General features: G+C 34.3%; 2 protein-coding genes and 1 pseudogene across 2 annotated transcripts; 1 reads left to right on the top strand and 2 right to left on the bottom strand.

Moving 5' to 3' along the window:
* Positions 1 to 1,493: 1,493 nt before the first annotated feature.
* LOC123915203 lies at positions 1,494 to 10,381 on the bottom strand (annotated as a pseudogene).
* An 827-nt stretch (positions 10,382 to 11,208) lies between these two features.
* On the top strand, positions 11,209 to 11,697 carry LOC123915202 (agamous-like MADS-box protein AGL80). The gene has a single exon (XM_045966345.1). The coding sequence runs from the start codon at positions 11,209 to 11,211 to the stop codon at positions 11,695 to 11,697; it is 489 nt and encodes a 162-aa protein (XP_045822301.1).
* Positions 11,698 to 13,018: 1,321 nt separating this feature from the next.
* LOC123918887 lies at positions 13,019 to 26,107 on the bottom strand. Its single transcript, XM_045971055.1, has 5 exons — positions 25,513 to 26,107; positions 24,275 to 24,859; positions 23,213 to 23,623; positions 16,372 to 16,626; positions 13,019 to 13,026 (listed from the first exon to the last, which is right to left on the bottom strand). Exons 1-5 carry the CDS (start codon positions 25,979 to 25,981, stop codon positions 13,019 to 13,021), a joined length of 1,728 nt encoding a protein of 575 aa, XP_045827011.1. The 5' UTR covers positions 25,982 to 26,107.
* Positions 26,108 to 27,956: the final 1,849 nt, after the last annotated feature.

Genomic DNA, 27,956 nt, shown 5'->3' with positions numbered 1-27,956 from the left:
ACATACTTGGTAAATGTTGATTGTTAATCCGTATGTGAGGAGCAGAGTCCGTCATGATTATAAAATGAACAACGCAGGGTCCGTCATGACCATAATCTGAACAATGTATTTGTGGTGTTAGATTACATTAGGAACTTTATGTATATTCCTATTGGTAATTGAGTTATGTGAATTATGATTGATATTTGGTTATAACCTTTCGTAGCTTATGATTGAATGAGATTAATGATGTATGCTTGTAAATGAAGAATATGCATGAATGATGGTGATGTATATGTATAATGTATGATTATGCATGTTTTTATGAAGAAGTGTTTAAGTACCATTTACTTACACTTGTATATTTGAGTATGTTGTTTAACTCTCTTTTATGTGTTATGTATTGGACCGTTGGGGTCCAGATTCACAGGTTTTGTGGTATTCGATGTCGAGTCGTCGGTGAAGCTCTGCTCTGATTGTGACACGGGAAAGTGGGTTGTATATAGTATATAGAGTCATTCATGACTTATGTATTTAGATTGGAAAAATGTATCTTTTATAAAGGGTTTTATATTGTATATAAAGTCTATTGTCTAGGTTGTTTTGTATAATCAATAAATATATTATTTGATTCAAATATTTGTATAAACAAGCATTTAATTTTTACTAATTAACTACATTAGTATTATTTTGGTTGAAGAGTGTAATGCTCGAACCATGACTTTTATAATAACAAACTTTGATTTTCCGCCGCGTATTTTGAAAAGATTTATAATGGTAGAATTTTATTAAATAATGGGTTTGGGTGTTACAAGGGTTACTTTTTGGTAACTGCCTCATATGACATGACGGCCAAGGTTTCGTCAGGCCGCGACTTTAAGCCTGTTAAGACACTATCATCTGGATGTTCATGGAGATGGTGGGTATATTGTTACCGTCTCTCATGATCGCACCATAAAGCTGTGGTCCAGCAGCACTACTAGTGAGCATGCTATGGATGTTGACAAAGCTATTTGAATGATGATATACAATGTAAAAGGACCTTAGTGGCAGGAATCAGATTCATCATTTTTGTTAGAAACAAAAGCTTAGCTTGATTCTGTATCTTGCCTGTTGATCACATATCGACTCATTTGAGTGACTGGTTGAGAATGCAAATATTTCTTATCATCTTTATGGGTACATTTACTTATCTTTTTGTCTATGGTTTATTGTTATTGTTATATTTTAATCTAGACTTACTCCTTGAAGAACTATGATTGATTATAATTGTCTAATATTTTTGAAATGCTGTATAATGAGAACTTATTTTGAATTGATAGGTGCAGAGAACATAGCACACATGTTATCATTAAACAAGGTACTAAGATATCATAGTCTGAGACTCAAAATATTGCTCCTGCATTAATTGTGTCATTTAATTTCTCTATAATAGAATTGATAGATAAATTTGTACAGAATACTTCCATAATCTTGTATACTTCCATAAATTTGTTATCATTAAAATATAAACACTATTTTTGTGGATGAAAACTGAAGTTGGACCTTGTGGTATACTCAGCAACAAGTTGAGCAAAAGATGACAACTTGTTCTCTAGCAATCTTGTTGGAGAATCATACTCCTCAATTATTCCTGCATTTGTTTCCAATTATATCATATGAAATAGTGCATAACAAATAAATTTCAAGTTCAAAGAAGAATGTAATACAACATATTTTCTCACCTTGATTAAGTAGTAGAACCATATCACTGTCAATAACAGAAGTTATTCTATGTGCAATTGTAATTACTGTGCAATCAGAGAAATGTTGCCTAAGAGTTTGCTGTATAAAATTATCGGTAGCCGTGTCGACTGATGCAGTAGCTTCATCTAGTACCAAGACTTTACTTTTCTTGAGCAGCACTCTACTAAGACAGACTAACTGCCTCTGACCCATACTCCAATTCTCACCATTCTCGCTCACTGCCGAGTCTAACCTTCCGTCTTTCCTTCTAACTTCGTCTCCAAGTTGACATTTATCTAGTGCCTATATAAAAGAATGTTAAGCCGAATGCGGTACTATTTTGAAGAATGACTATATGTAGAGTTTTTTAATGAAAAGATTTGTAAATGCAATCTGTAATGCGATGTCAAGTTTTTTTATACTATCTCGACTACAATGTGGCTGCGATTAAGACTGCATAATCCACATTTGACAATGATTTTTTCACAATATTGAGCATCATGATAGTGTTTGTTTGTGTGTGTCAGCATGTGGGTGTGCCGCGTGCATGGGAGAAATAGGATAAAACTAACTCACCTCCCAAATTTGTTCATCTGTGTACTCTTCCAATGGATCCAAATTACTCCTCACATTCCCTTCAAACATGGTTGGATCCTGAGGAATAATACTCAGTTTTGACCTCAAATCATGAAGTCCAATGGAAGATATGTTGATACCATCAATCATAATTGTCCCAAAAGAAGGCTCAACTATTCGAAATAGAGCTTGTATGAGAGTTGATTTACCACTTCCAGTTCTTCCAACAATTCCAGTTTTCAGTCCTCCATCAAATGTGCATGTAAGGCCACGTAAAACTAGCGGCATATGTGGAGCATAACGCACCTTCATCAAATACAAAGTTAAACAAAAATCAAGCACAAACTATGACATACCTTCATCAAATACAAAGTTAAACAAAAATCAAGCCCAAATTTTCTTCGATTGAATTTTCTAATCCTCTTTCTGTTTCTTTCTTTTTTCATTCTGTTTTATAGGTAAAATTTATATTCTGAAACCCTAAAGAATGAATCGCGTCAATCAGGTTAGAGAAAACAAAAATGTTTTTCACCTTCTGAAACCCTCTTATTGTTGTTTCAAATGAATTTGATTGTTTTTCTGTTTTCAGTTAGATACGCCGAGTAACGGCTATTTTGAATTAAGATTAAGATTTTGGCTGAAAGATTAAGATTGGTGAAAGGGTGGAAGCTCTTTAGGATTTAGTCCCTGGATGCAAGTTGAAACAAGTTATGGTTAACTTAGTGTCAATTTCAGTTTTTTATATGCTCTCACCACATAATGTATAACTAAGGAAAAAAATAAGCATAAGGAAAGAGAAAAAAAATGTGATACTTCTCATATGAAAAAGAAAAGAACAAAATCATCAGTAAATGGTTGCATGAAGGGGTTGAAAGTGATATAATGTTTCAAATATTGATGTTGGATAGTCTTTCGCATGGTAAGCAAAGAGGCACATGTAGTGGTTGAATTAATTTTTTTTTGTGATTGTACATGTAAATTGGTTTCATTTATGCATATGTTTTACTTCACACTTTTATTGGAAAGAACAATAAGTTAGAAAGAAACTATTGATTTCAGTGTTTAGTGTATGATGATAAAGGTCCAGTGATGGTTATTGATTTCTGAAGTTGAGATATTTGTTCATAAACTTTGGCACTTTGTAAGATCCATCATATTTTTAGCTTACTTTATTTTGAAATAGCTTATTTGAATTGAGAGAATGAAGACACTGATCATGATCAAATTGAGGGGTCAAGTTTATGAACTTTCATGGTTTAGTTTTTTATCACACTATATTTATATGAAAGAGATTTGCTTGAGTTAGTGTATTGAATATGAAAAACTATGTATTGCAGTGAATGTGAAAAAGTTTCTTGTAACATAACATTTTCTATTATGGAAGAAAGTGATGGAGGAAACTGATGTTATTCTCATTTGGTTTTCAAAAGGATGAATATTTTGTTCCAATTGATACTGTCATTGCCCCACTTGAAGCTGAGATTAAAATGTATAGGAATGAGGTACAATATAACAAATAGTACAATTTCCAGCAAGCTAGGACTTATTTGTAAAGAAAGAAAAAAATCTAAGTGAATTTTGTGGACTGACAACACTAACATACAATTTGGCTTCGTAGATTACAACACTTCAAGAAGATAAGAAGGCTTTGGAAAGGATAAAAAGTCCAAAGAAACTACATTGATAGAAAGCAGAGAAGATTTTGGAAAGTACACTAGAGAAGGCGTTCAACATCAAAATTTTGACTTAAGGAGATAGATTGAGATCTTCCAGGCATGATTTTCTGTTTTTCCTTTGATGACTGATTGTTTTGTTGATCCTATGTGGTGGTAACTTGGTTTTGCATGTAATTTTTCAGGAGGAGAAAAGGACATTGGAGAGGGAACTAGCAACAGTAAAAGTTTTTGCCAATAGAATTGCAAATGTTATGGCTAATGAATGGAAGGATGAAAATAATAAGGTCATGCCTGTCAGACAATGGCTTGATGAGAGAAGGATTGTGCAGGTATGACTATATATGAATATCTTTTCATGATAATCTCTGAAGTTTGTATGAACAGTTCATCCCTAAATACTACAAATCATTTTTGTTACTCATTAGGTGATGCATGTGTAAAATAACTTTACACCGACGGTGTAAAATAATTAATTAAACTCACATTATTGGATGTATGTGTAAAATAACTTTACACCGACGGTGTAAAATAATTAATTAAACTCGCATTATTGGATGCATGTGTAAAATAACTTTACATCGACAGTGCACAATAATTAAACTCGCATTATTGGATGATGCATGTGTAAAATAACTTTACACCGACGGTGTAAAATAATTAACGCATGTGTAAAATAACTTTACACCGACGGTGTAAAATAATGCATGTGTAATAACTTTACACCGACGGTGTAAAATAATTAATGCATGTGTAAAATAACTTTACACCGACGGTGTAAAATAATTAACGCATGTGTAAAATAACTTTACACCGACAGTGTAAAATAATGCATGTGTAAAAATAACTTTACACCGACGGTGTAAAATAATTATTAATGCATGTGTAAAATAACTTTACACCGACGGTGTAAAATAATTAACGCATGTGTAAAATAACTTTACACCGACGGTGTAAAATAATTAATGCATAATAACTATACACCGACGGTGTAAAATTAATGCATGTGTAAAATAACTTTACACCGACGGTGTAAAATAATGCATGTGTAAAAATAACTTTACACCGACGGTGTAAAATAATTAATGCATGTGTAAAATAACTTTACACCGACGGTGTAAAATAATTAACGCATGTGTAAAATAACTTTACACCGACGGTGTAAAATAATGCATGTGTAAAAATAACTTTACACCGACGGTGTAAAATAATTAATTAAACTCACATTATTGGATGCATGTGTAATATAACTTTACACCAACGGTGTAAAATAATTAATTAAATTCACATTATTAGATGCATGTGTAAAATAACTTTATACAGATTTTCATGTTTTCAAAACCAACTTCAATCTATGTAACACAAACACCTTAGTACAGATTTTGGAAATCAACAACAGAACAAAAGATAAAAAAGTAATAACTCGCACACTACCTGCAAGTTGTGAATATCAATTGTGCCATATAATGGCCAAGAAGCTTGTGGCCGGTTTTCCTCGACAACAAGAGGAGGCTCACTAGGAATAGAAGTATATTGAAGTATTCTTTCTACTGATATAATTTTGGTCTCTAAGTTGCTAAGTTCCCATATCATCCATGCTTGTATAATGTTCAGATTAAGGCCATATGTCACGGCTAAACCAGCAACATCTTCGAAAACAACAAATAGGGGGAGCGGTTATTATGTTATACATAAACAAACATATATAGTACTTATGACAGGAAAATATATCAGAATTTAGTTTCTTACCTGAATTTATGACTCCTTGTGGAACCGCTATCAAGACTACCAAGCAAAAGGCAAATGTGATAGATGACACCATGTCTAATCGAAAACACAACCATTCCATAGCACCAGCAATATTGAATTTGGGGCGTGAATATCCATCTGTTAATTTCATATTTGTTTCTTCAAATCTTGATACCTGATCAAAGCTTCTGATAGTTGATGTACCTGAAATTGTTTCAGCAAAGTGTTGGATGACAGGTGCTTTGCAAACTCCGACTAAACGAGATAGTTCACGGCCTGATGGTATATAATATTTCTGCACAATTATAAGTTTGTAAGATGTCATCTTTTAACACATAACATTGTGAATAAGTATCGCAAGTACAATTGCAGTAAAAAAAAAAAGTATCGCAAGTACAAGATGTGCTGCATATGAAATACCTGATACCATATGCAGATTGCTGTCATAGGAACAAAGACAATGATAACCTGCCATGCAACTTGACACATCACCGCTATAATTCCAAGAAGATGGATCACAGAACAAGCAACTAATGCAGTTTGAAAAGGAATGTTTATATCCACTGCACTTTGGTCAGTAGAAGCCTTCAAAAGAACAAGAAAATGAAATTTGTCAAAACAATTACATAACATATATACAATGAAACAACTAACAAGATGAATGTGACTATTTTGATCAATGCATATAATTTCAAGGATCTAGTTACATATTCAATCTAAAAAATATATAGAGAATGTAAAATCCACAGTATCACATACCCTATTAAGGATTCTTCCACTTGGAGTGGCATCAAAAAATGACATTGGAGCATGGAAAATGCAAAGATGCATTTTAGTGAAGAGTAGAGTAGCAGTCTTATAACCAGATGTGACAACAAGTATTGCTCTAGCTAGGACACATAAAGAACTTCCTATGGACAAAGCTGCATAGACAACTAGGAGTTTACTTCCTCCAACAGTTGGCTTCACATCTTTTGAAATAGGAGTTGATGAAACCATCCAATAGTTGCTTCCAATTTGAAGAAGTTGAAACATGATTTCAGATATCAATATGAATGGTATAAGAGCTCCTCCATATGCTATTGTGATATATTTCCAATACACTGAAAACCCAACTTTACCTTTCTCTCTCTTTCTTCTTCTTGAACAATCTGGCCTTTTGCCTCAAACTTGTCATCTATTTCAGCATTCTGTACTATTTTGTCGACTTCGTGTGAAAGAGCGATACCTAGAGACTCTTGTGATGTACTTATTTTATCAGATATTGTTGTATCTCCATTTGATGAATCAAGTGCAGACAAAGCTTCTCTATGAGCACCAACTAGTTTCATAAAATCAATGCCTGAGTTGAGTAGATCATTGTACTTTCCACATTGAGTTATTTCTCCATCTTTCATAACCTTACAAACAATGCATAATTTGATAAGTAAGAAATAAAATAAGCAAAATCTCTTGACTTAAACGATATAAGAATTTCTTACCAAGATAAGGTCAGCAGCAGATAAGAACTCGACTTGATGCGTGACATAAATCACAGTCTTTGAACTTAAAAATCCCAACAAGCATTCCTACCATATGATCAAAAGAAAATGATCATTTACCAAAATAATAACACAAGGAACGTGCTATAAGAAGAGCCACATTTCAGAACCAACATTTCATATTGAAGACGGGTACAAATTTCGAATGGTGTCAATGTTTGACAAGGACACTGATAAATGTGCTTACATTCAATAACTTCATGTCGGTGTAATTGTCATGTTTGTAAAGAAATGTAATGCCTAAAGTCTATGCTGAAAACAGTAAAAAAATAAAATGAGTTACCTTAAATAGATGAGTTCCGGTATGAGCATCCAAAGCACTAAACGGATCATCGAATAGATATATATCAGCGTCTTGATACAAAGCACGGGCAATCTGTATCCGTTGTTTCTGTCCACCACTCAAATTTATTCCCCTCTCCCCTATCATTGTTTGATCTCCAAATGACAAAATCTCAAGATCCTTCTTTAGTGAGCATGCTTCAAGAACCTTCTCATATCTTTCCCTTTCCATATCCTTCCCAAACAATATATTATCCTCTATCTTGCTACTTTGTATCCATGGTGACTGAGCTACATAGGCCTTTATTCCACAAACCTTTACTACCCCTGATATTTTTGGTACTTCTCCTAATATACATGAAAGTAAAGTAGATTTACCTGATCCAACAGTACCACAAATAGCAACTTTCGTTCCGTGAAAAATCTTAAGATTTATGTTTTTCAATACTAAATTTGAAAAAGGTAAATCCCAAGAGAAATTTCCATCAACTACTTCAATTGCTATATCAGAACTATTACTAGTACTACCCTTTGGAAGCTTCTCTACAATATCAGACTTCATGTCATCTTGACAAAGAAAAGATGCAATCCTGTCGAGAGAAACCTTAGCCTGTGCCATCATTGAAATCGTTTCGAGAAGATTATAAATTGGTTCTTGTAGAATCTGAAATGTTGCAAGTGAAGATAAGATCTTTCCTGATTATAACCAGAATTCTTCATTCTTTCTGAGCTCAGTTATCTTAGACAGAAACTTCATTTCCCATCCTTGTAGTTTAAGAATCCTCACGTTCCTTAAAATCTCTGATGTGGCCTTCATTCTTTTGTCTCTTGACACCATCAACTTGTCTTGAAACTTCTCTTGGATTGATCCTAAAGGAACATTTGCCAACATTACAATGATAGTTGCAACAAACCCGGAAATCGATGCGAGTCCGAGATTTTTATACAAAACAAAGAAAGCTACTAAAATTTGTAGAACTACCAACCAAAGATCATGCAAATGGTAACTGAAGTCGCCAACTCTTTCTGCATCAACAGTCATGAAATTGATTATTTCGCCGCTAGTGTGGCCTTGCTTTGATTGAGATGAAAGTGTCAAAGTTTTATTATAGATGATTGTTACAAGAAGTGCTTGGATTCTAATTCCAACTTGCTGCAACCTGAAAAACCATTGTCTCTTTGTTATACACTCAAGAAGCTTTGCTACAAAAAATGCAGGCACCAAAACAAGTCCTTCATTTTCAAATTTTCTTTGTCCATTAAGATATTGAACAAAATCATTTATAAGATAAGGACCTACATAAGATGCCAATGTGTTTACAAATGCAAAAATAGCAGTCAAAAGAATCTCTTTCCAAGATGTGAATGCTAATGACTTTACTAGCTTAAATGTGGTCACTTTGTTGATGTCATTAGTATTACCACTACAATATGCTTCAAGCTTATTCTTGAAATTCGGAAAAGCGCCAAATAAATTATCTCTTCTGTCAAGTTGAGGAACATCTTCAAGGTCTAAAGTTTTGTTCTTTCCTACAACAATCAGTGGAAAAATCCAAGAGAATGTAAGAATACTGAAAAAACCAGCATTTGAGTACAAACCCTTTGGCTTCTTTTGTATCGCCATTCAAAAGAGGTTCTTGAAGAGTTCTATCTTTTATTCCACCCTCATTTTTCACAAGAAAACATAAGCAACAGATAAGTAACCCCACACAAACAGAAAAACCATCAGAAACCAAGTATGGAATTGCTTGCTTTTCATGAAGAACAATGTCCAATGTAAGGCAATAACATGAAACAAAGAGGTCAAAAAGACACCAAGTTCTGAAGAACAATGAACAGATGAGTTTCCTTTCAAGACAAACACAAAAACCACCCCAAGCAATGGTTTTGAGAGCCAAATCTAAAAGGGTCACAAGTTTTTCTTTAGAAAAACCATTTCTATACCAACTGAAGTAATCAAAGAAACAAAGCAGAAAATTGAAAGCAGAAAAAGAACAAAAAAGAGTCCTTGTGAAAAGGGTCTTTTGTATTCTCTTTCTGGATTCTATAGTAGCAAGTTTCTTCCACAACCATGACACTAATAAGGCCACTAACAGAAGTAGATGGAGGAAACCAGATAAGCCATGCAAGAAAACTGGTTTCACATTGGTGAAAAAAGTAAGAAAAATAGTTGCTTTGTGTACAAGAAAATGGAATGGGAAGAAAAACGACATAATGTACTTGAATTGTTGAATGAGAATCGATTAACAAGTTTCAGAACTTGTGTTATTCTATGAAATGGGGTGGTGAATGAAATGAAGAATTTTGGTTATATACAAGTTATGGCCTTAGAGACAAGAAAGGAAGAAGGAGCTAAGTACTCATCTAAACACAAACATTGACACGTTGATACTGATAATAATTTATGAAAATGACAATTCAATATAATTACGTGCCGATATCGATGTGTGTTCGATACTAAAATAGTATCTTCTACACGATACTAGAAGGCAAATGATGACCAATTAGAAGATTATCATCGGAAACGGATCATTATTATATATAATTACCCAATTAAAATTTAATTAGTCTTATTAATTACTTAAGATTATGTAAGTAGATGGTCCCTATAGTTTTCCATAATTTCCTTTTTAGTCCCAAAATTTTTTTTCGCATTTTTTTGTCCCTGAAAATTTTTCTATCACAACTTTTGGTCTCAAGTTTTAATCAAACTCTTGTATACTTTCACATTTTAAATAAAACTTATTAATAAATAGATAATATATTTAAATAAAAATACATATCCACATAATAATATTAGAATATAATAAAATAGTCTAACACCATTTTTTTGAATTCCATATTGCATGCAGTCATGTTCCTTCCAATTCAATCCATGCTTATAGCATGTCATATCCTGTCTTAAATTTTATAATGCCATGCTTCTGCACATTTACTTTTTTTTATTGAGGAAATACGTTTACTGCATTTTATTAATTATTAGACTTAAACTCCAAGAAGTTGACCTCATCATATCTAAATATAAAATGTCATGTAACTACAGCATATGTCAGATAAGATTGAATTTCTAAGTTAGAATTTATTATCTTGAGTTTGTTAATAATCCTTTTGTTTTTGAAAATTTATCTATATAGTATAATAATATTATTTTACCCGAAGTTTGGCACGAGTCTGGATACTAATATAATATAATATAGCTAGATGAAAATATGAAATGTATGTTTTGATTAACTACTTTTGATGAACAAAAAAAAATTCCCACTTAAAAGGTTTCCATATACATACATCAATTTAATAAGGAAAATTTATCTATATAGTATAATAATATATATAATATAGCTGGATTTCACCATAAAAAAAATATAATATAGCTAGATGAAATGTATGTTTTCATTAATTATTATGATAAAAAGTAATTACCACTTTTGATGCACCTTCTTAATAAAACTTTCCAAATTAAACAAATAACTATAACTATTTTTTAATAATTTATAACTTTCCAAAAACGTCCTTATCATATATAAATGTTTTTGTACAGCTATGATATTCCCAAATACGTACCAAATTTTTCCATATTTTAGGTATATGAATGCTTATGCGCAAAAGGAAATTTGAGCGCCTAGGCTATATAAAATGACTCAATGTTCTATAAATCACACAACAAAAAACTTTTTACATCCACCATGAAAAAGAAGTTGAAACTTGCATTCATGGTCAATGAGTCAGCGAGAAAGATAACCTACAATAAGCGAAAAAAGAGTCTCAACAAAAGTATGGCTGAAATCACTACCCTTTGTGGAATTGATGCTTGCGGTATAATTTATAGTGAATTTCATTCAGAGCCAGAGGTTTGGCCTTCTCCATCAGAGGTCCAAAGGATTATCAACAAATTCAAAAATCATTTTGAATTTGAACAAGGTAATAAGAAGAAGCTAAGCCATGAAACCTATTTGACGCAGAGGGTTACAAAGTCGAAAGTGCAATTGGTGAAACTAGAGAAGAACAATTTGGAAATGCAGAAGTCCTTGACATTGTATCAATGTCTTCTCCAAGAAAGTTTCATCAAGACTCTGAATTCAGATGTTTTGAATGTTATAGCATGTGAAATTAATGGGAAGTTGGAGGAAATTGCTTCAAAAGCAAATGAACTTGACACAAATGCAACCCGTTAGAGATTTTAATTACCTTAAATTTTTTTTTTTTTTTTTGTGTTCTATGGAATTCTCTTTTGTTATTTTGTGTTAAGTTTTGTCTCAATTCTCAGATGTAATGATAAATCATTATGATTTTGTATGCACTTTTTGAATGATTTTAAGAATATTTACTTTTCGAAGTTGTTGGTTGGTTTTTTTTTTTTTTATAACCAAAGTTGTTGGTTAGTTAAATGACTAAGATAAATTCATATGAGAGTACTTGTAGAATAATGTCAAATAATTTCAACACTGTATTTGAATCATACATAGTCGATCATGTTGATTATGGGGATGGTGATGTATAAAATTTTGAAGAAATAAAAACAAAATACTAATAATTTTGGATTTTCCGGGTAGCCGCTTGATTTGAGGAATCACTTTGCAACCTAGAGGCAAGGACGGATCCAAAAATTAACCAAACGGGGGGCTGACCATTTTTTTAATAAATATTACATAAAATTTAATTGTAATTTATATAAATAGAGATCAAATTATACCGATATAAAACTATTTTACATTGATTTATTTATCAGAATTAATTTACACTATGATTATACATAAAAATTATAGTCTATTAATAATAATTATGTGTAAAATAACAACTTTAAATATATAATATATACAACATTAAGGATGGGAGGGAGGGGCCAAAGTCCACCCTTGCCACCCCTTGAATCCGTCCCTGCCTAGAGGTACTTGGTTCGAAACTTGACATTAGCAAAAACACGTAAAATGCAAAAATTACACGATAGTACTTACTAGGTAAAAATCTGAGGCCTAGTTATCCGACAATTATGTCTTCCGCAACCGCAATTGTCCAAGGAATGATAAATTACATGATATGATTTGCAAATAAAAAATAAAAAAAGGTAGTTTATCATATTCTACATCAACCTTAAACATAGGTAAAAATTACATGATATGATCGTCTAAATTGGAAATTTGTGGAAAATTGTCTGAATGAATGTAAGTTTCCGCCTAACCTCATTAACATTATTCAACATTGTATTTCTTCCCCCTCTTTTAAAATTTTATGGAATGGTGAGAAAACAGATATGTTTACTCCTTCGAGAGGCATTAGACAAGGAGACCCTCTGTCTCCTTACCTTTTCGTCATTTGTATGGAACGACTGTCTCATATTATAGCTGATCAGGTGGATGCCCAGTATTGGAAACCAATGCGTGCAGGTAGGTATGGCCCTCAAATATCTCATCTTCTTTTTGCTGATGATCTTCTTTTGTTTGCAGAGGCTTCTATCGAGCAAGCACATTGTATTATGCATTGCCTTGATATTTTTTGTCAAGCTTCTGGACAAAAAATCAATAGTCAAAATACAGAAATCTACTTCTCTAAAAATGTCGATCAACAGGTCAGGGAGGACATTTTACATCACACGGGTTATAAACAAATCAATAACATGGACAGGTATTTGGGGGCAAATATTAGTCCAGGCAGAGCTTCTAGGGGAAAGTTTAATAACATCATTGACAAAATACAAAACAAGTTGAGTGGATGGAAGCAACAATGTTTGAGCTTTGCAGGCAGACTTATTCTATCTAAATCAGTTTTGAGCTCTATACCATACTATCATATGCAGTATGCCAAGCTCCCAAAAAACCTCTGTAATGAGATGGAAAAAATTCAAAGGAGTTTTTTATGGGGAGATACTGACCAATCTCGTAAACCCCATCTAGTTGGATGGGACATTTGTTGTCTCCCAAAGAATGAGGGTGGTCTAGGCATTAAGAGACCTCAACATATAAATGACGCTTTTCTTATGAAAATGCTTTGGAATCTAATCAACAAACCAGATGACCTTTGGTGTAAGGTTCTTTATAATAAGTATGGAAGAAATAAGGACTTGAGAGTAACAATAAGCTCTCAACCCTATGACTCTCCTTTGTGGAAAGCTTTGACAGGTATTTGGGAAAAATTCCAGCAGAATATTGTGTGGCAGTTGGGAGATGGAAACAATATCAACTTTTGGCTGGATAAATGGACCCCGAGTGGAACTTCTTTGCTCTCTGTTACTAATCAAATTATTATTGACACGACTCTTTCTGTGAGGGATGTGCTTACCCCCTCAGGAGAGTGGGATTTTGATTTCCTTACTTCTAATTTACCATCTAATTTTTCTTTTCAGGTTCTTGCTATCCCAGCACCTATGGACATAGACGGGAAAGACACAATTGGTTGGGGAGGGACCAACACTAGGAATTTCACAGTTAAAAGTGCTTATGAGAATCAAAACATTAGAGATCAACCTATTGAGGGAGATTGGAAGGCCGTGTGGAGTTGGAAAGGACCTCATAGAATTCAAACTTTTATGTGGATGGCGGCTCATGATCGGTTGCTCACTAACTTTCGTAGGAGCAAATGGGGTGTTGGAGCTTCTCCCACATGCTCTAGATGTGACAGAGTCAATGAAACACTTATTCATGTTTTGAGGGATTGCCCTGTTGCAACCCAAACCTGGATAAGGTTAGTCCCTTCAAATCAAATCACTAATTTTTTTTCTTCTTCTAATTGCAGTGAATGGATCTTCAAAAACATCAACCTTCAACTGCAAGATATCCAGAATAGGAAGTGGAAAACAATTTTTATGGTGGCGTGCTGGCACATGTGGAAGTGGAGAAACCAAACGATTTTTGAAGATGACTTTCAACGTCCGACTGACCCAACCTACATGATTATCAAGATGGCTGAAGACATAGACAAGTGCATCCACCATCCTCTGAATATTCGTCAATGTGGCACTATTTTCATTGGATGGAAAAAACCCCGAGAAGGGTGGATTAAGCTTAACTGTGATGGAGCCTACAAGGATTCTTTGGGTTTAGCTGGTTGTGGTGGACTCTTTCGAAATTCAGATGGCAGATGGATTAAAGGATACTGGCGCAAAATAGGAACTTGTGACGCTCTCTCCGCTGAAATGTGGGGAATGTACTTGGGAATGCAACTTGGTTGGAGACAAGGTTTCTGCCATCTTCAGGTGGAAAGTGACTCAAAAAATCTGGTTGATATGATCACGGGGAAAGTTAAATTCAATGGCAATCCGCCTACCTTGGTGCGTCGTATACAAGAGCTTTTAAAGTTGGATTGGCAGGTGCAATTCAATCATACTTGGCGAGAGGGAAATAGAAGTGCTGATTGGCTGGCTAATTTCAGTTTTTCTCTGAATTCTTTTAATATTCATGTTATGGAGACTCCTCCAAATGAGGTTTCGAGTCTTCTTTTTGATGACTTTTCTGGGACTTGCATGCCTAGAAATTTTCATGTAACTCTATAGTTCTTTTCTTTTTGGGCGTTAGCCCTCTTTTACTACCAAAAAAAAAAAAATTCTAAAAAACGTCAAGATTTATAAATATAACATAAATAAAATAATTTCCCCACAATTAAAGATTTTCCCCGTCACTAACCTTGAAATCGCACCCCACAATTAAAGAAACACCAAGTCCCCGACGGCTATATAATATGGTTTCGGCACAAACATTCCGAAATTAAGCTATTTCGTATCCTAGCTTACAAGCCAAAATCGTATTCTAGCTTACAAACCAAAATGGATTTCAGATTTTAGAATCCATAAGATCCTAGACTCAAATCCAAGGGTATTTTGAGATTTTGGGGGGTTTAAGAGCAACATGGGGCCTAAAAAGCAAAATTCAAATAATATGGGGCTTGGGATTAGAAAGAAATAAAAGCAAGGGGGCCTAACATTTTGGGATGTTTTCTCTACAGACCCCCCGTGATTCTTTTATACCCCCAATTTTCCAATTTTACCCTTGCAAAAAACTTCGGTTCGCAGAAACCAAATTTTTTCTAGTGCAATTTCACAGTAGATTTCGGTTTTTATAAACCGAAATTTGTTTTCAAGGCAAAAAAAAAACTTCGATTTCCACAAACCGAAGTTTTTTGCAAGGGCAATTCATAGCTAAATTATATATATAGAGCTACAAATTTCTATATCATATTATCATATCTTTAAAAAACAAACAAATCCTAAAAATTCTAAACAAAAATATAAATTTTAAATCATAATTTTAAATATAAAAAATAATATTATTTTATTTTAAATATAAATTTAAATTATATTTCATTCGAAAATTTTCAAAATATATTTAGGCATCAACCTTTATCTATAATTTTTTGTAGGTGGTCATATAATAAGATATTTACTTTTACCACCCTGTACATTTTCTCACGCGCCCTACAAATTTACTAAAATACTCCCGTCTTCTATTTAGGTACCAGACACCCCAAAAACACCTTACCTTTATAACATCCGCTACTTAAGTAGCGGAAGAGTAAAACGGGAAATGCGTAGGACGCGCGAGAACCTGATAGGGTGCCAAAAGTAAATCTCCTATAGTAAAGGGAAAGAAGTAATGGTTTTGTAATATAACTTTTGATTTTGAATACTGAGATCTCAGAGCAAAACGTTTGCCATTTCATGAGGCAATGAGAATTTACAACGAAGTTTACCTTAACATGACCACAAAAAAAAACAAAACCATAATTTTGTTTACCATTCCTCTCTCATCCCCACCTTTCTATTATGTTCTGCTGTATACCTTAGCTGTCATTTCTCTTTGTGGTCCAAACAACCAAAAGTATGTGCCAAGTATGTTTTCCTATTCTATTTATCTATTTACCTTTGTTCAACTTAGTAAAGAGTTCATTTGTAGACTGGCTGCCATTGGTTCTCAACTTCTTATTGCTTAAGGACATCAAAGGAGGAATGTCCATATCAAATCCGTCAGATGAAGAACTTGAACTAGAAGAGGAGCTATCACTACTATCTAAGTCCAAAATACAATTTGCAAGATCTCTCTTAATTCCAATGGATTCAACCGGCTTTGTTGCAAGGTTTTCCTGAACCGCTCCGGATGATTTTTTCTGCATTTTACCTACAATAACACATGAATTAGTCTCTTTTTTATTCAATGTTGCTTGTGAATTACACTTGTCTTCACCGCAAACCAAACATGAAATAGTAGATTGATGAGTGCTAACAACACACTCTTTAATTAGTTAAAATTCAAATGGATTCCACTAAACCATGCAAGTCCTACATAAATTTAGTAGGACTTGTAAATTTCAATCAATGTCCTCATTATCCGTCTCTTCTCCGTCTTTTAAAAGTTAAAACTCACTTGAATTGGTCTAGTAGTGTTGGCTTGGATCCTTGGAGTATGCTCCTCTCAAGGTCTCAGATTCGATTCTCTCTGGTGCCAATTTTGGTGGGGTAGTCCATACAGAGCAAAAAAAAACTCTGACTTTAAATGGTGCCCCCGCAAGTGGGCGGTGGGATTGGTCCCCTCGGATTAGTTTGTCCTAGAGCCGGATACCGAGTTTTTTTTTAAAAAAAAAAACTCCTACCAGTTTGCGAGTGTGGATGGGGGGAGAGATTTGGAGAGATGAGTAGATGAAAAAACAGAAACATGCACAAAGAATTCGATTAGATTAGGGAACAACTATTGGAACTTCAACAGTGTCTCCTACCGGGCATGTTGACAGAACTGGTCTGTTTCCTATATTTTTACTAAATAATACTTATGAATTTATAGATCAAACATTGGGAATAATCTTCCTACAGAGCTTTGTTACAAATAAAATAAAGGAAATACAGAGAGAGTTTGGGAAGGAATGTAACTGCCTGTAACCGTTAGGAATTAGAGAGCCTAGTCTCTCACAAACCATTAACTAATTAACCTGACACCACCCTTTTCCTTCTCCTATTCCATTTATTCAAATACAACATACAATTAAGCTAGGCTAGAATACTATACTTTTATTGGGCCTGCAACTAGCATATTTTACAAGAAAAATTTCATAGAGAAGACAATGACGAAGATGAGATAATTCACAAGAAAAATTTCATAGAAAAAAGACTACATTCATGTGTTATTACATATGCTAAGCTCCAAAGTTGATCAGGAGCAATCCAAAAAGTTGCAAGGTTTTTCTAAATTGCCCCTAGTGAACATTGGTGCGTAGTATATATAATAACACATGAAATAGTCTCTTTTATATGCAATATTGCTGATAAATTAACTTCATCTTAATCATTATCTCCTATATCAGTAACAAATCTTATTCTCAATCTATGTTCTAATCTATGTTCTGCTAGCCTAAAAGAGATATGTAAGTCCTACATAGTAGTAGATTTAACAGCTTAATATATTCATTCCAATATTCTCTGAAACTCATTATTTTATTTTTTTTGTTTTTATTAGAATTTAAGTATTTGTAATATTTTGATATTATTTAATATAGTAACAGGGTCATAGACTATCTTGTAGGATTAGTTTCCATATTTAATAAAAACATATCAAAATGCAACCCTAAGTTCATGTGGGGATAGGGATAGACGAGGATGCCCGAATGCAATCGGGAATACCCAAACTCTGTTAGGTATGAGTTTCAAATTCTACTTTTCATCCACGTTGAAAATTGAGACGGGTATCGGGATATCCTAACTTTATGGATTTAGGGAAGACAAAATTTGTCTTCGTCCCGCTCTGTTGCCAATGACAGCCAATTATATGATGTTTTTAGTAGTAGATTAGTATAGTTTTTATAGTAAATAAAAACCAAAAGCAAGCAAATATCGGGAAAAGTGAAGACACAAGGACCAGAAGCAATAAAAGTAGAAAAAGCAGCAAAAACGAGCAAAAATGGAATAAAGCAGCGCACCATCGTACCCACGATGAGGTTCAACGTGGCGCGATGAGAAGACTGATAAAATTGAAGAAAATCTGCTAAAAATCTTTACTATTGTGGCACGATGACTTGTCATCGTGGCACGATGATGACTTGAAAAATAAGCAGAAAATCCCGAGTAAATCTTCCATCGTACCACGATAGGATCCATCGTGGCTACTATGAGGCAAAATTACACGTCATCGTGGCCACGATGGGTGCGATAAATGCGCAGAAAAAGCCCAAACTCAGCTGTAAAACTATAAATAGAGTCTTCCTCCTTCACAATTATTCATTCCACAATATTCAGAGCATTGAATATTCACAAGAGAGTTAGGAGAACTCTAAGGAGGAGGCAAGGAGGTCAAGGAACTCCAAGGCCAACAAGGTTCTTTTCTTTCTGTCTTTGTAATTTATTTTTCCTAGGTTAGGTGGAGTCGAGAAACTCCCTGACGAATGATTGGTTGTAGTATTTATAATGTTTATGAATTTTAGTTATTTCTATTCAAACTTTTTTGTTGTCCGGTTTTAGTTATTTTAATATTGATCACATTAGAATAAAATATAAGGACCTAGTGGATATCGCATAGGAAACAAAGCTAGTAATCCTGACCGAAGGATGACATATTAGGGCCTACATGAGACCATTAAATTCTGGAAAGAACGATAATTTCTACCTTGCAGGGTTTGTGAATAGTTCAGGGCATACGTGACGGCTTATAATTTAGGGGTCCTCAGGGCGATGAGCCCAAAGTTTAAACTAAAAAGTGGAGTTATGGATCATGGCGTCTAAATAAAGATATGGCAACCTTAAACTAGGCCTTGTAACAACTTGTAATCGAAATAGGACAGAAAAATCCTTCATACCTATTTTCAGAAGTCTGAATCCTTAAAGAGAGAAATAATTAAGCCACCAAGCAGGAGTAAGGGAGGGATCCGACCACACTTAACCACCTTGGGTGGTCACGCACACCTTTTATTTTCCGCTATTTATTTTCTGTCATTTATTTCCTGTATTTTACTAAAGTACCCGCAAAGATACCTTCTTAAATACACAAAGCGAAGGCAACTATCTATATTCCTAAGCGAAACTAGTAACCTTGGCACAATCCTTGTGGAGAACGATAACTTATCACTTTATTACTTGGTAGCGATTTTGTGCACTTGCAGAACCACCTTCACATGCCTAAATAGAATGCCCTCTAAAGTTCTCAATTTTTAAACTCCAATTCATATTATCAAAGAATGTTTTGCTATTGTCCGTTTTTCAAATTAGAAATCTTTGGTAATACATCTTTTTTATTTGTATTAACACTTTGGTTCGCAGGGGAAGGGGCCCCGGTAATCTAGAGTTCGGCCACGAGATAAGTAAAGTCTAACAAAAAATTGTTACCATCAGGAATCGAACTCGGGTTCTTCCGAACGATTAGTCAGGAGCTCATTACCCACTTGAACCTCATGCTATAAAATGTGCTTTTGTTGGGTACTCTCCAACCCATAAGGGATATAAATGTTTTGACTCAATAAAACAGGAAAATGTTTGTCGCTATGGATGTCACATTCGTTGAAAATAAATCTTTTTTTTATGATACTCATCTTCAAGGGGGAAACTTAAAGGAAGACTCGTTTCAAACAGAGACAATAAGTTTTTTAAATGATTTTTCCTTGTCTCTATCAAGGAATTCTAAGACTTGAACTCCTACACCAACAAAAAATGGCCATGATTGACTACCTGAACCTACTCCTGCTATGAGTAAGGAACTTGATGAATCTGAGCCTACATTTTCTCATGAAGAAAACAATGTGAAATTTGATAATGATATTAGTGAACCATTGGGCTTGGTGCGTGGATATAAATGGTGGTTGATCCCGATAGCGGGTGGCCCAACGGATCTTGGTGAGGCTCTGATACCATCTTAAAATTGGGTGTTGGGCCTAACTCAAACTTAAACCGGCTTGTAAGGTGAGGATTGTCTCTTACTTATAAACCCTTGTCCAAGGCAACTCACATCCGATGTGAAACTTCTTAACACTTATCTTCATATTTTTTTCCTTCACCTCCCAATTGTCTAGTGTAGAGATTTCAAAGAATGAACAGGATGCTCTAGAAGTTCCAAGCGGAGGGAAGTTGTACTTTAAGAGATGAAAGCTCTTCAAAAGAACAAAATTTGGAGTGATATGACACTACCAATGGCAAGAAGACCGTCGGATGTAAATGGGTGTCTACTGTAACGTACAATTCAGATGGATCAATTGAAAGATATATAGCTCACATGGTGGCTAAGGGATTCACTCAGACCTATGGCATAAACTGCTCAGAGACATTTGATCATGTTGCAAAATTGAACACCGTCGGAATACTTTTATTTGTTGCTGCCAACCTAAATTGGCCTCTACATCAGTTGAATGTTAAAAATGTTTACACAATGGTCAACTAGAAGAAACATACACGGATGGTCCTGATTTTAAAGACAAATTCAGATCAAAGATATGCAAGTTGAATGAGTTTCTTTATGGCTTAAAGCAATCTTTGAGAGGTTGGTTTGAAAGGTTTACTGAGTACATGAAGAACCAAGGGTACATTCAAAGACAAGTTGATCACACCTTATTCACCAAATTCTCCTCTGATGATAAATTTGTTGCATTGATTGTTTATGTAGATGATATTGTCCTAACTGAAGATGATATTGTTGAAATGAGAAAGAGTAAAAGAAAGACTAACTGCAGACTTTGAAATTAAGGACTTACGATCCTTGAGATACTTTCTTGGTATGGAGGTTACTCAATTGGAGAAAGGAATTATGGTTTCACAACAGAAATACATTTTCAATCTTTTGCAAGAAACGAGACTGAATTGTTGTCAACCAGCTTACACCCTCATGGATCCTAATGCAAAACTTTGGGGAGAAGGAAATGTTCCTGTTGACACCGGAAGATACCAGAGGTTGGTGGGTAAGCTAATTTACTTGTCTCACACTACACCTGACATCACCGTCTCAGTCAGTGCAATGAGTCTCCGTCTCAGTCACTTTGATGATGAACTTAGTCACTTTGATGAGTCTCCCTACTTATTTTCTACTTTTCTACTTCTCCTTAAAAGAAATAGAGAAGTAGAAAATTGTATTTGGTCCTATTTCTCCTTAAAAGAATTAGAGAAATAAAGTAAAGAAGTAGAAAATAAGGAGAAGTTCAAACACAATTTTTTACTTATTTATTACTTTTAAGGAGAAGAAAAAAAGTGGAAAATAAGTAGGGCCAAACGGGTCCTAAGTCTAAAAATCATCCTCAAACTCATCTTCTTCAACATAATCCCCATCGGCCTTGGAAGTGGTCGAAGAGACGAAGACTCAAAGCTTTGATGATGGTGAAGTGGAGGATCGGTGAAAAGGTGAGAGAATATGATGTTGAGAATGACGGTTAAGTGTGTTAACAACAAAGGACATGTAAAAAACCAATTGTGCCCTTACTAGAATCAGTCAAATTTCTTATATATTGGGACGGAGGGAGTATTTTTTAAGAAGTCTAGTGAAAGAAATATGTTTATATTCACTGATGCAGACTGGGCAGGTTCAGTCACAGACAGAAGATCAACCTCTGGATTGTACATATGCAAGGGATAACCTTGTGACCTGGAGAATAAAAAAAACAAGGAGTTGTAGCAAAAAGTAGTGTAGAAGCCAAGTTTAGAGCTATGGCTCGGGGTATTTGTGAAGGCCTATGGATTCAAAGAGTCATGGAGGAACTTAAGATGAAAATTGAGCTTCCAATTAAGTTATATTTTGACAGTAAAGCTGTAATTTTCATAACTGACAACCTGGTTCAACATGACAGGATCAAGCATATTGAGATTGACCATCATTTCATAAAGATGAAGTTAGATGCCGGAATCATATGTCTATATTTTGTGACCTCTAGTCAATAGGCTGCGAATATTTTAACCAAAAACTAGGCAAGACCCATCTTTGAGCATTTGATAAGCAAGTTGGTCATAATGGATATCTATGCACCAACTTGAGGGGGGGTGTTGGAACACGTGTGTTCTAGAATGTGTGTTTTCTAAAAGGATCCACATAATTGTTTTAGTCAATGCATATCATTCTATTTGTTTGAAGTTGTGACATCTTCCAGTTCATGCTTCAGCCACTGTTGGGCACAAACTTTATTGACTAATAATTGTTCCAGTTCGTGCGTCAGCTACTGTTTGTTCAGTGGTTTGTTCTGGGCACAAACTTATTGACTAATAATTGTTCTTGTGTTCACAATTGGTTTATCAAAAATCTCTTTTTGGATTTGATTATGTTGGGTGCTATGTTTTTCTACTAAGGTATATTTATAACAAGCTTAACGCTAACAAAGCTTTAGCTTGAAAGAAGTGTTAGAATTCAGAATATAAAACAAAACTTAGAGTATCTTAATATTTTGTTAAGTATAATAGTTTATCTAAGTATTATAGATTATCTCCTATGACTAGTTTGCATATATCCTAGTTATTATCATGGTTCGTTTTTTATTTCTCTATTTATTAAGGAAGTTACTAGAAGTCTAGCATCTCTACAAATGGATGTCAGTGTTTAGTTTTTTGTATCCAGTGTTTAGTTTTTTGTATAAGGTCATTATCAATTATATTACAACACTATCATATTCAAAATCTTTATTATTTCTCTTTTTTTTTCTTCTTTTATCTCAAACCCATAACTTCAATAGTTTTTCCAAGAATGCATATATTGTTAGCAAACATGCGCACTAAAAGAATTCATATAGTTAGCAAAGAAGCGGTTAGAATTTCCATACCAGAAGAACCCAGATCATCTTTTTTGCTTGGTTCACCAGCCAATCTTTTCTTTTCAGCCAAAACCTCAACCTTTTGATCTTTGAGTTTAGCAACAGCAGAAGCCTCCCCATCACCAACCCCACTATTCTTCAATACCTCAAGTTTGCATCTTTCATGCCCCAATTTAGCATTCACAACCTTCCCATCCTTAACGAACTTCTCACCACAGCTTTCTCCATTGACCGTCTCCCCCTCACCATCAAAATTGAGTCTTCCTGAGCTCTTAAAATGATTCTTCCTTTGAAGTAACATTATTTTCTCTGCAATTGCTGCTTTCCGCATTGCATCATCAGGTGGTATTGCAATGGGTTTAGCTAATCTTCCATCAAGGTTTTTTTGGACAGCTCCTGATGAACTTTTCCGCTCAGTATCTGCAACAACATAGGATAGATTAGTCAACAAAATAATTCAAGAAGAAGCTTAGGAAATTATGTGAAGTAGAGTCTATAATCCTCATAGAACATTGCTATAACTTTCCTGCATTCATGAAAATTTAGTGGCCATCAACAAGGACTCAGAATTCTACTAAATTTCACAAATAAAAATGCCAAAACAGAAAGTTGAACCTTATATTTACTAATTACATCAAATGAATTTGAAAAGATATAAGTCAAGGATAACCTGCCAATAACTACATGGCATTATCTAAACAATCTAAAAAGGCACAGGTAGAGCAATGTGGAAATCGACATGCCACACAATGTTAGTTACTAAAAGACGCTCTTTCACATTGAAGCAAATGTAACCACATTCATGAGTTTTGTGCAACAAAGTTTTATACCAAAATATTCACCACGTTTTTCATCAAATTCACTGCACGCACCATCTGACACAGTTAATCACCATCCATTCAACAATTTTTCTTGACTCCGCAAATAATAAAACTATAGTCCTATATAGCCTAAACAAATTATCATGATCCCATTACTAATAAAACATATTGCAATTTTTCTTTTTGTTTCTTCAAGTAACATTAAAGAATGCATACATAGTCATCAAACAAGCAGTTAGAATCGCCATACCAGAAGCACCTAGGCAACCTTTCTTGCCTGGTTCACCAATGAATCTTTTCTTTTCAGCCAAAACCTTGACCTTTTCGCCCACCTGTTCAGCAGGTGCAGGAGCCTCCCCATCACCAACCCCTCTATTCTTCAACACCTCAAATTTTCCTTTTTCATGCCCCACTCCAGCTTTCACAACCTTACCATCATCTAAACCAAATCCATTACCATTCTCCCCAACCTTCATGAACTCCTTTCCACACCTCTCTCCCGTGACCGTCTTCACCTCAATCTCATAATTGATCCTTCCCAAACTCTTGAAGTGATTATTCTCTTCTAGTTCCCCCACCATCTCTTTAACTGCTGACTTCAGCATCCTTTTCCTAACCACTAGGCTCTCAGCCAAAATGTCGACCTTTTCACATACAAGTTCAGTAGCAGGAGCCTCCTCAACCTTCACTAACTCCTCTCCACGCCTTTCTCCCGTGTCAGCCTTCACCTCAATATCAACATTGATCCTTCCCCAACTCTTGAATTCATTATTTTCTTGTAGTTTCCCCACTACCTTCTCTTCAACTGCTTCCTTCAACGTTTTTTTCCTAAACACTAGGGTTAAAATTGAGAGAAAAAAATGATGAGCTAAAAGTTATAAACTAATAAATTAGCCTATCAAAATAAACTATAAGCTAGTAAAAATAAGTTATAAGTTCATAAAACAAAAAGGTTACCAAACACATTATTTCGTTAGAGCTTATGAGCTATAAGTTGTAAGTCATAAACTATAAATATGTCATTGCCAAACAGTGCATAAGCAACTCTTAAAATTGAGTATTGGGCCTAACTCATCCTTACAAAATCGGCTTTTTAAGGTGAAGATTGCCTCTACTTTATAAACACTTATTCAGGCCATATCGCAAGCGATGTGGGACTTCTTTAACACATCCCCTCGCGCTCAGCACTGTTGGGCTTGTTGGGCTTGTTGCGCGGATATATATATATATATATATATATATATGGTGGATGGTGGAGGGCCCAATCAAAAACCCGATGGCATGCGGCCCGACGAAGTGGCCCAGAGTGGATAGGCTGTCATACCATCTTAAAATTGAGTATTGGGCCTCTCATCCTTACAAAACCGACTTTTTAAGGTGATGATTGTCTCTACTTTATAAACACTTATTCAGGCCATATCGCAAACGACGTGGAACTTCTTTAATAGCAACATTCAAACAAGTTTTTATAAGTTAGAATCTCCATACCTAGACGATCTTTCTTACTTTGTTCATCAACCCTTTTATTATCTTTGACCAAAACCCCAACATTTTCACCAGCAACAGCATCAGCACTACTAGCAACACCATTACCATCAGCAACACGGCGATTCTTCACGGGAACAACATGACCCCTATCATTACCATTCTTCATCAACGCCTTCTGTTTCATCTCTTCTTGAATCTTCTCCAGCTTGAACTCAAGAGTAACCCTTTCAAGCTTCTCAAACTTCATTCTCTCAGCTGACAACTCCGATTCTCTCTTCATCTTTTCAATTTCTTCTTTCAACATCTCTTCCCTAGCAATTAGGGTTTCTTCAACTAAACTAAAATCGCTTTTCTTGAACGCGTCTTTGAGCTTCGAAAACAACTCGGAAATGCTCATTAGGTTGCGCCGGTTACGCCAGTCTACCGGTCCGGAAAATGAGGTTGAACGGCGTTCGTTTCTGGATCCCATGATCTTGAATGTAGGTTTCGGAAATTTGAGAGAAGGTTGAAAGCGAAAGGTGGTAGAAAGCGAGAGAAATGAGAGGGAAATTGGGAATGTGAAGAAATAAATCAGAGAAAAAGTGATTAAGTACTAAATGCGACGTCGTTTAATGTTGACACGCAATAGCACGTAACGGAACCACAAAATGAATGAGGAATTGAGTGCCAAGATTTTTCGTTTTAAGAATAAAAATATAAGGCAAATATTTTTAAGTGAAAAAAGGCAAATATTTTGGAAAGGATTTTTCTTTTTTTGAAAGGTTGGAAAGGATTTTCTGAATAAAGTTGAAAATATTTTTTTTCTATGTTCATTGAAAATTTCTTTTTTTTAAATTAAACAGAAAATGTGTGCATCTAGAATAATCCTTCAAAAAGTAAATTATAAAATTATCTTTTTCTAACAAAAAGTAAATAAATACTATTTAATAACACTGTCTCTTTATTTTTATTCTTTTTTGAAATACTCCAGTTGTTTTATTTTTTCTAACAAGATACCAAAAAATTCGCACTACTTTATAAATTTTCACTTTATAAATAATTATGTTATATAAGATCGATATTTATAAAAAGGAGTAAAACATCTATTGAATTTCATAAAAATTGTGTGTTTGATTAAACGTTTAATGCAATTGGATGCACGTTTCTTCTGTTTAGTTATTTTTTTTAAGCAAGAATTTGTGGTGACCAAATTTTAAGTCTATTTAAAGCTACAAATAGTAGATTTTAAAGTGGGTGTAAAGCTAGATTTCAATTCTATTTGACACAATAAAATCGAGCTAGATCCCTCTTCATGTACCAAAAAAAAATCGAGCTAGATTTAATCATGTCTGTCCTTGCTTGAGATCAGTTAAAGCTTTTATTATTAGTCACATGACTACTTTAAGTAATTCTACCAAGTTCATCTCCTCCTCCTCTATGTCTGATTCCTTGGTGCTTAAACCCTTCAGTGTTAATATTAACGAAGTGATTTGGTCTCATCCCTTGCCGTTCTGGACTCAATGTAACATTGATGGTGCAACTTTAGGTTGTCCTGGTAAGGCTACTTGCACTGAAATTTTTAGAAATCATGCTCTGTTTATGGGTTGTTTCACTCTGAATATCGACCAAGCAACTGATTTTCATGCGGAACTTATGGGATTTATGCAAGCTATTGAGATTGCTCATCGTAATAGTTGGTGGAATCTTTTGCTTGAAACTGACTCCTCCTTGACTACCCTTTCTTTCAAAGCTTCGTCAATGATTCCCTAGCAGTTTAAAATTAACTATAGATGGTCTAATTGCATGGTTTTATTGAAAGATATATAAATGTTATCATTAACCATATTTATAGAGGCTTTGTCTAACATGCACCACTTGATTAAGTGGTACATGGTGCACAAGTCTTCGATATTTTTATAACGAATATGAATTTTACAAAATCCGCCGTTGGATGAAAATATTATAACGTTTAGATTATACATAAATTTTTAAAAAAATTTTGAAAATAATTTGATATTGTTATTGAGACTCATCAAGTTTAACTGTATTCAATAAAAATCCATAAACCGTTAATTTTGATGGGTCTCAATAACATATCAAATGATTTTCAATTTTTTTTAAAAAAATTATGGATGATCTATACGATATGAACTTTCAATCCAACGGTGAATTTTGTAAAATTCGTATTCGTTATAGTGTTTTCGATAACTTATGCATGGTACACAACTTGATAGACTTGTGCATATTAGACTTGGCCATTTATAGATGGGTAATAGTGTGGCCGACAAGCTAGCTTCAAATTCAATTGCTTTTTCCTCTTCTGGTTTTACTTGGTTTCATGTCATCATTCATAGTCCAACTTTAGAGGTTTATAATCATATATATAATAGGTATGGTTTTCCTTGTTTTAAATTTTCTTGAAGGGTTTGGTTATAACATCCCATGTCAATTTATCTAGAATATCG

This window comes from Trifolium pratense, linkage group LG3 (genome assembly GCF_020283565.1).
Source record: "Trifolium pratense cultivar HEN17-A07 linkage group LG3, ARS_RC_1.1, whole genome shotgun sequence".
Classification (NCBI taxonomy): Eukaryota; Viridiplantae; Streptophyta; class Magnoliopsida; order Fabales; family Fabaceae; genus Trifolium; species Trifolium pratense.
The sequence above is the reverse complement of the archived record's forward strand: the minus strand, read 5'-3'. Positions and strand labels throughout refer to the sequence as shown.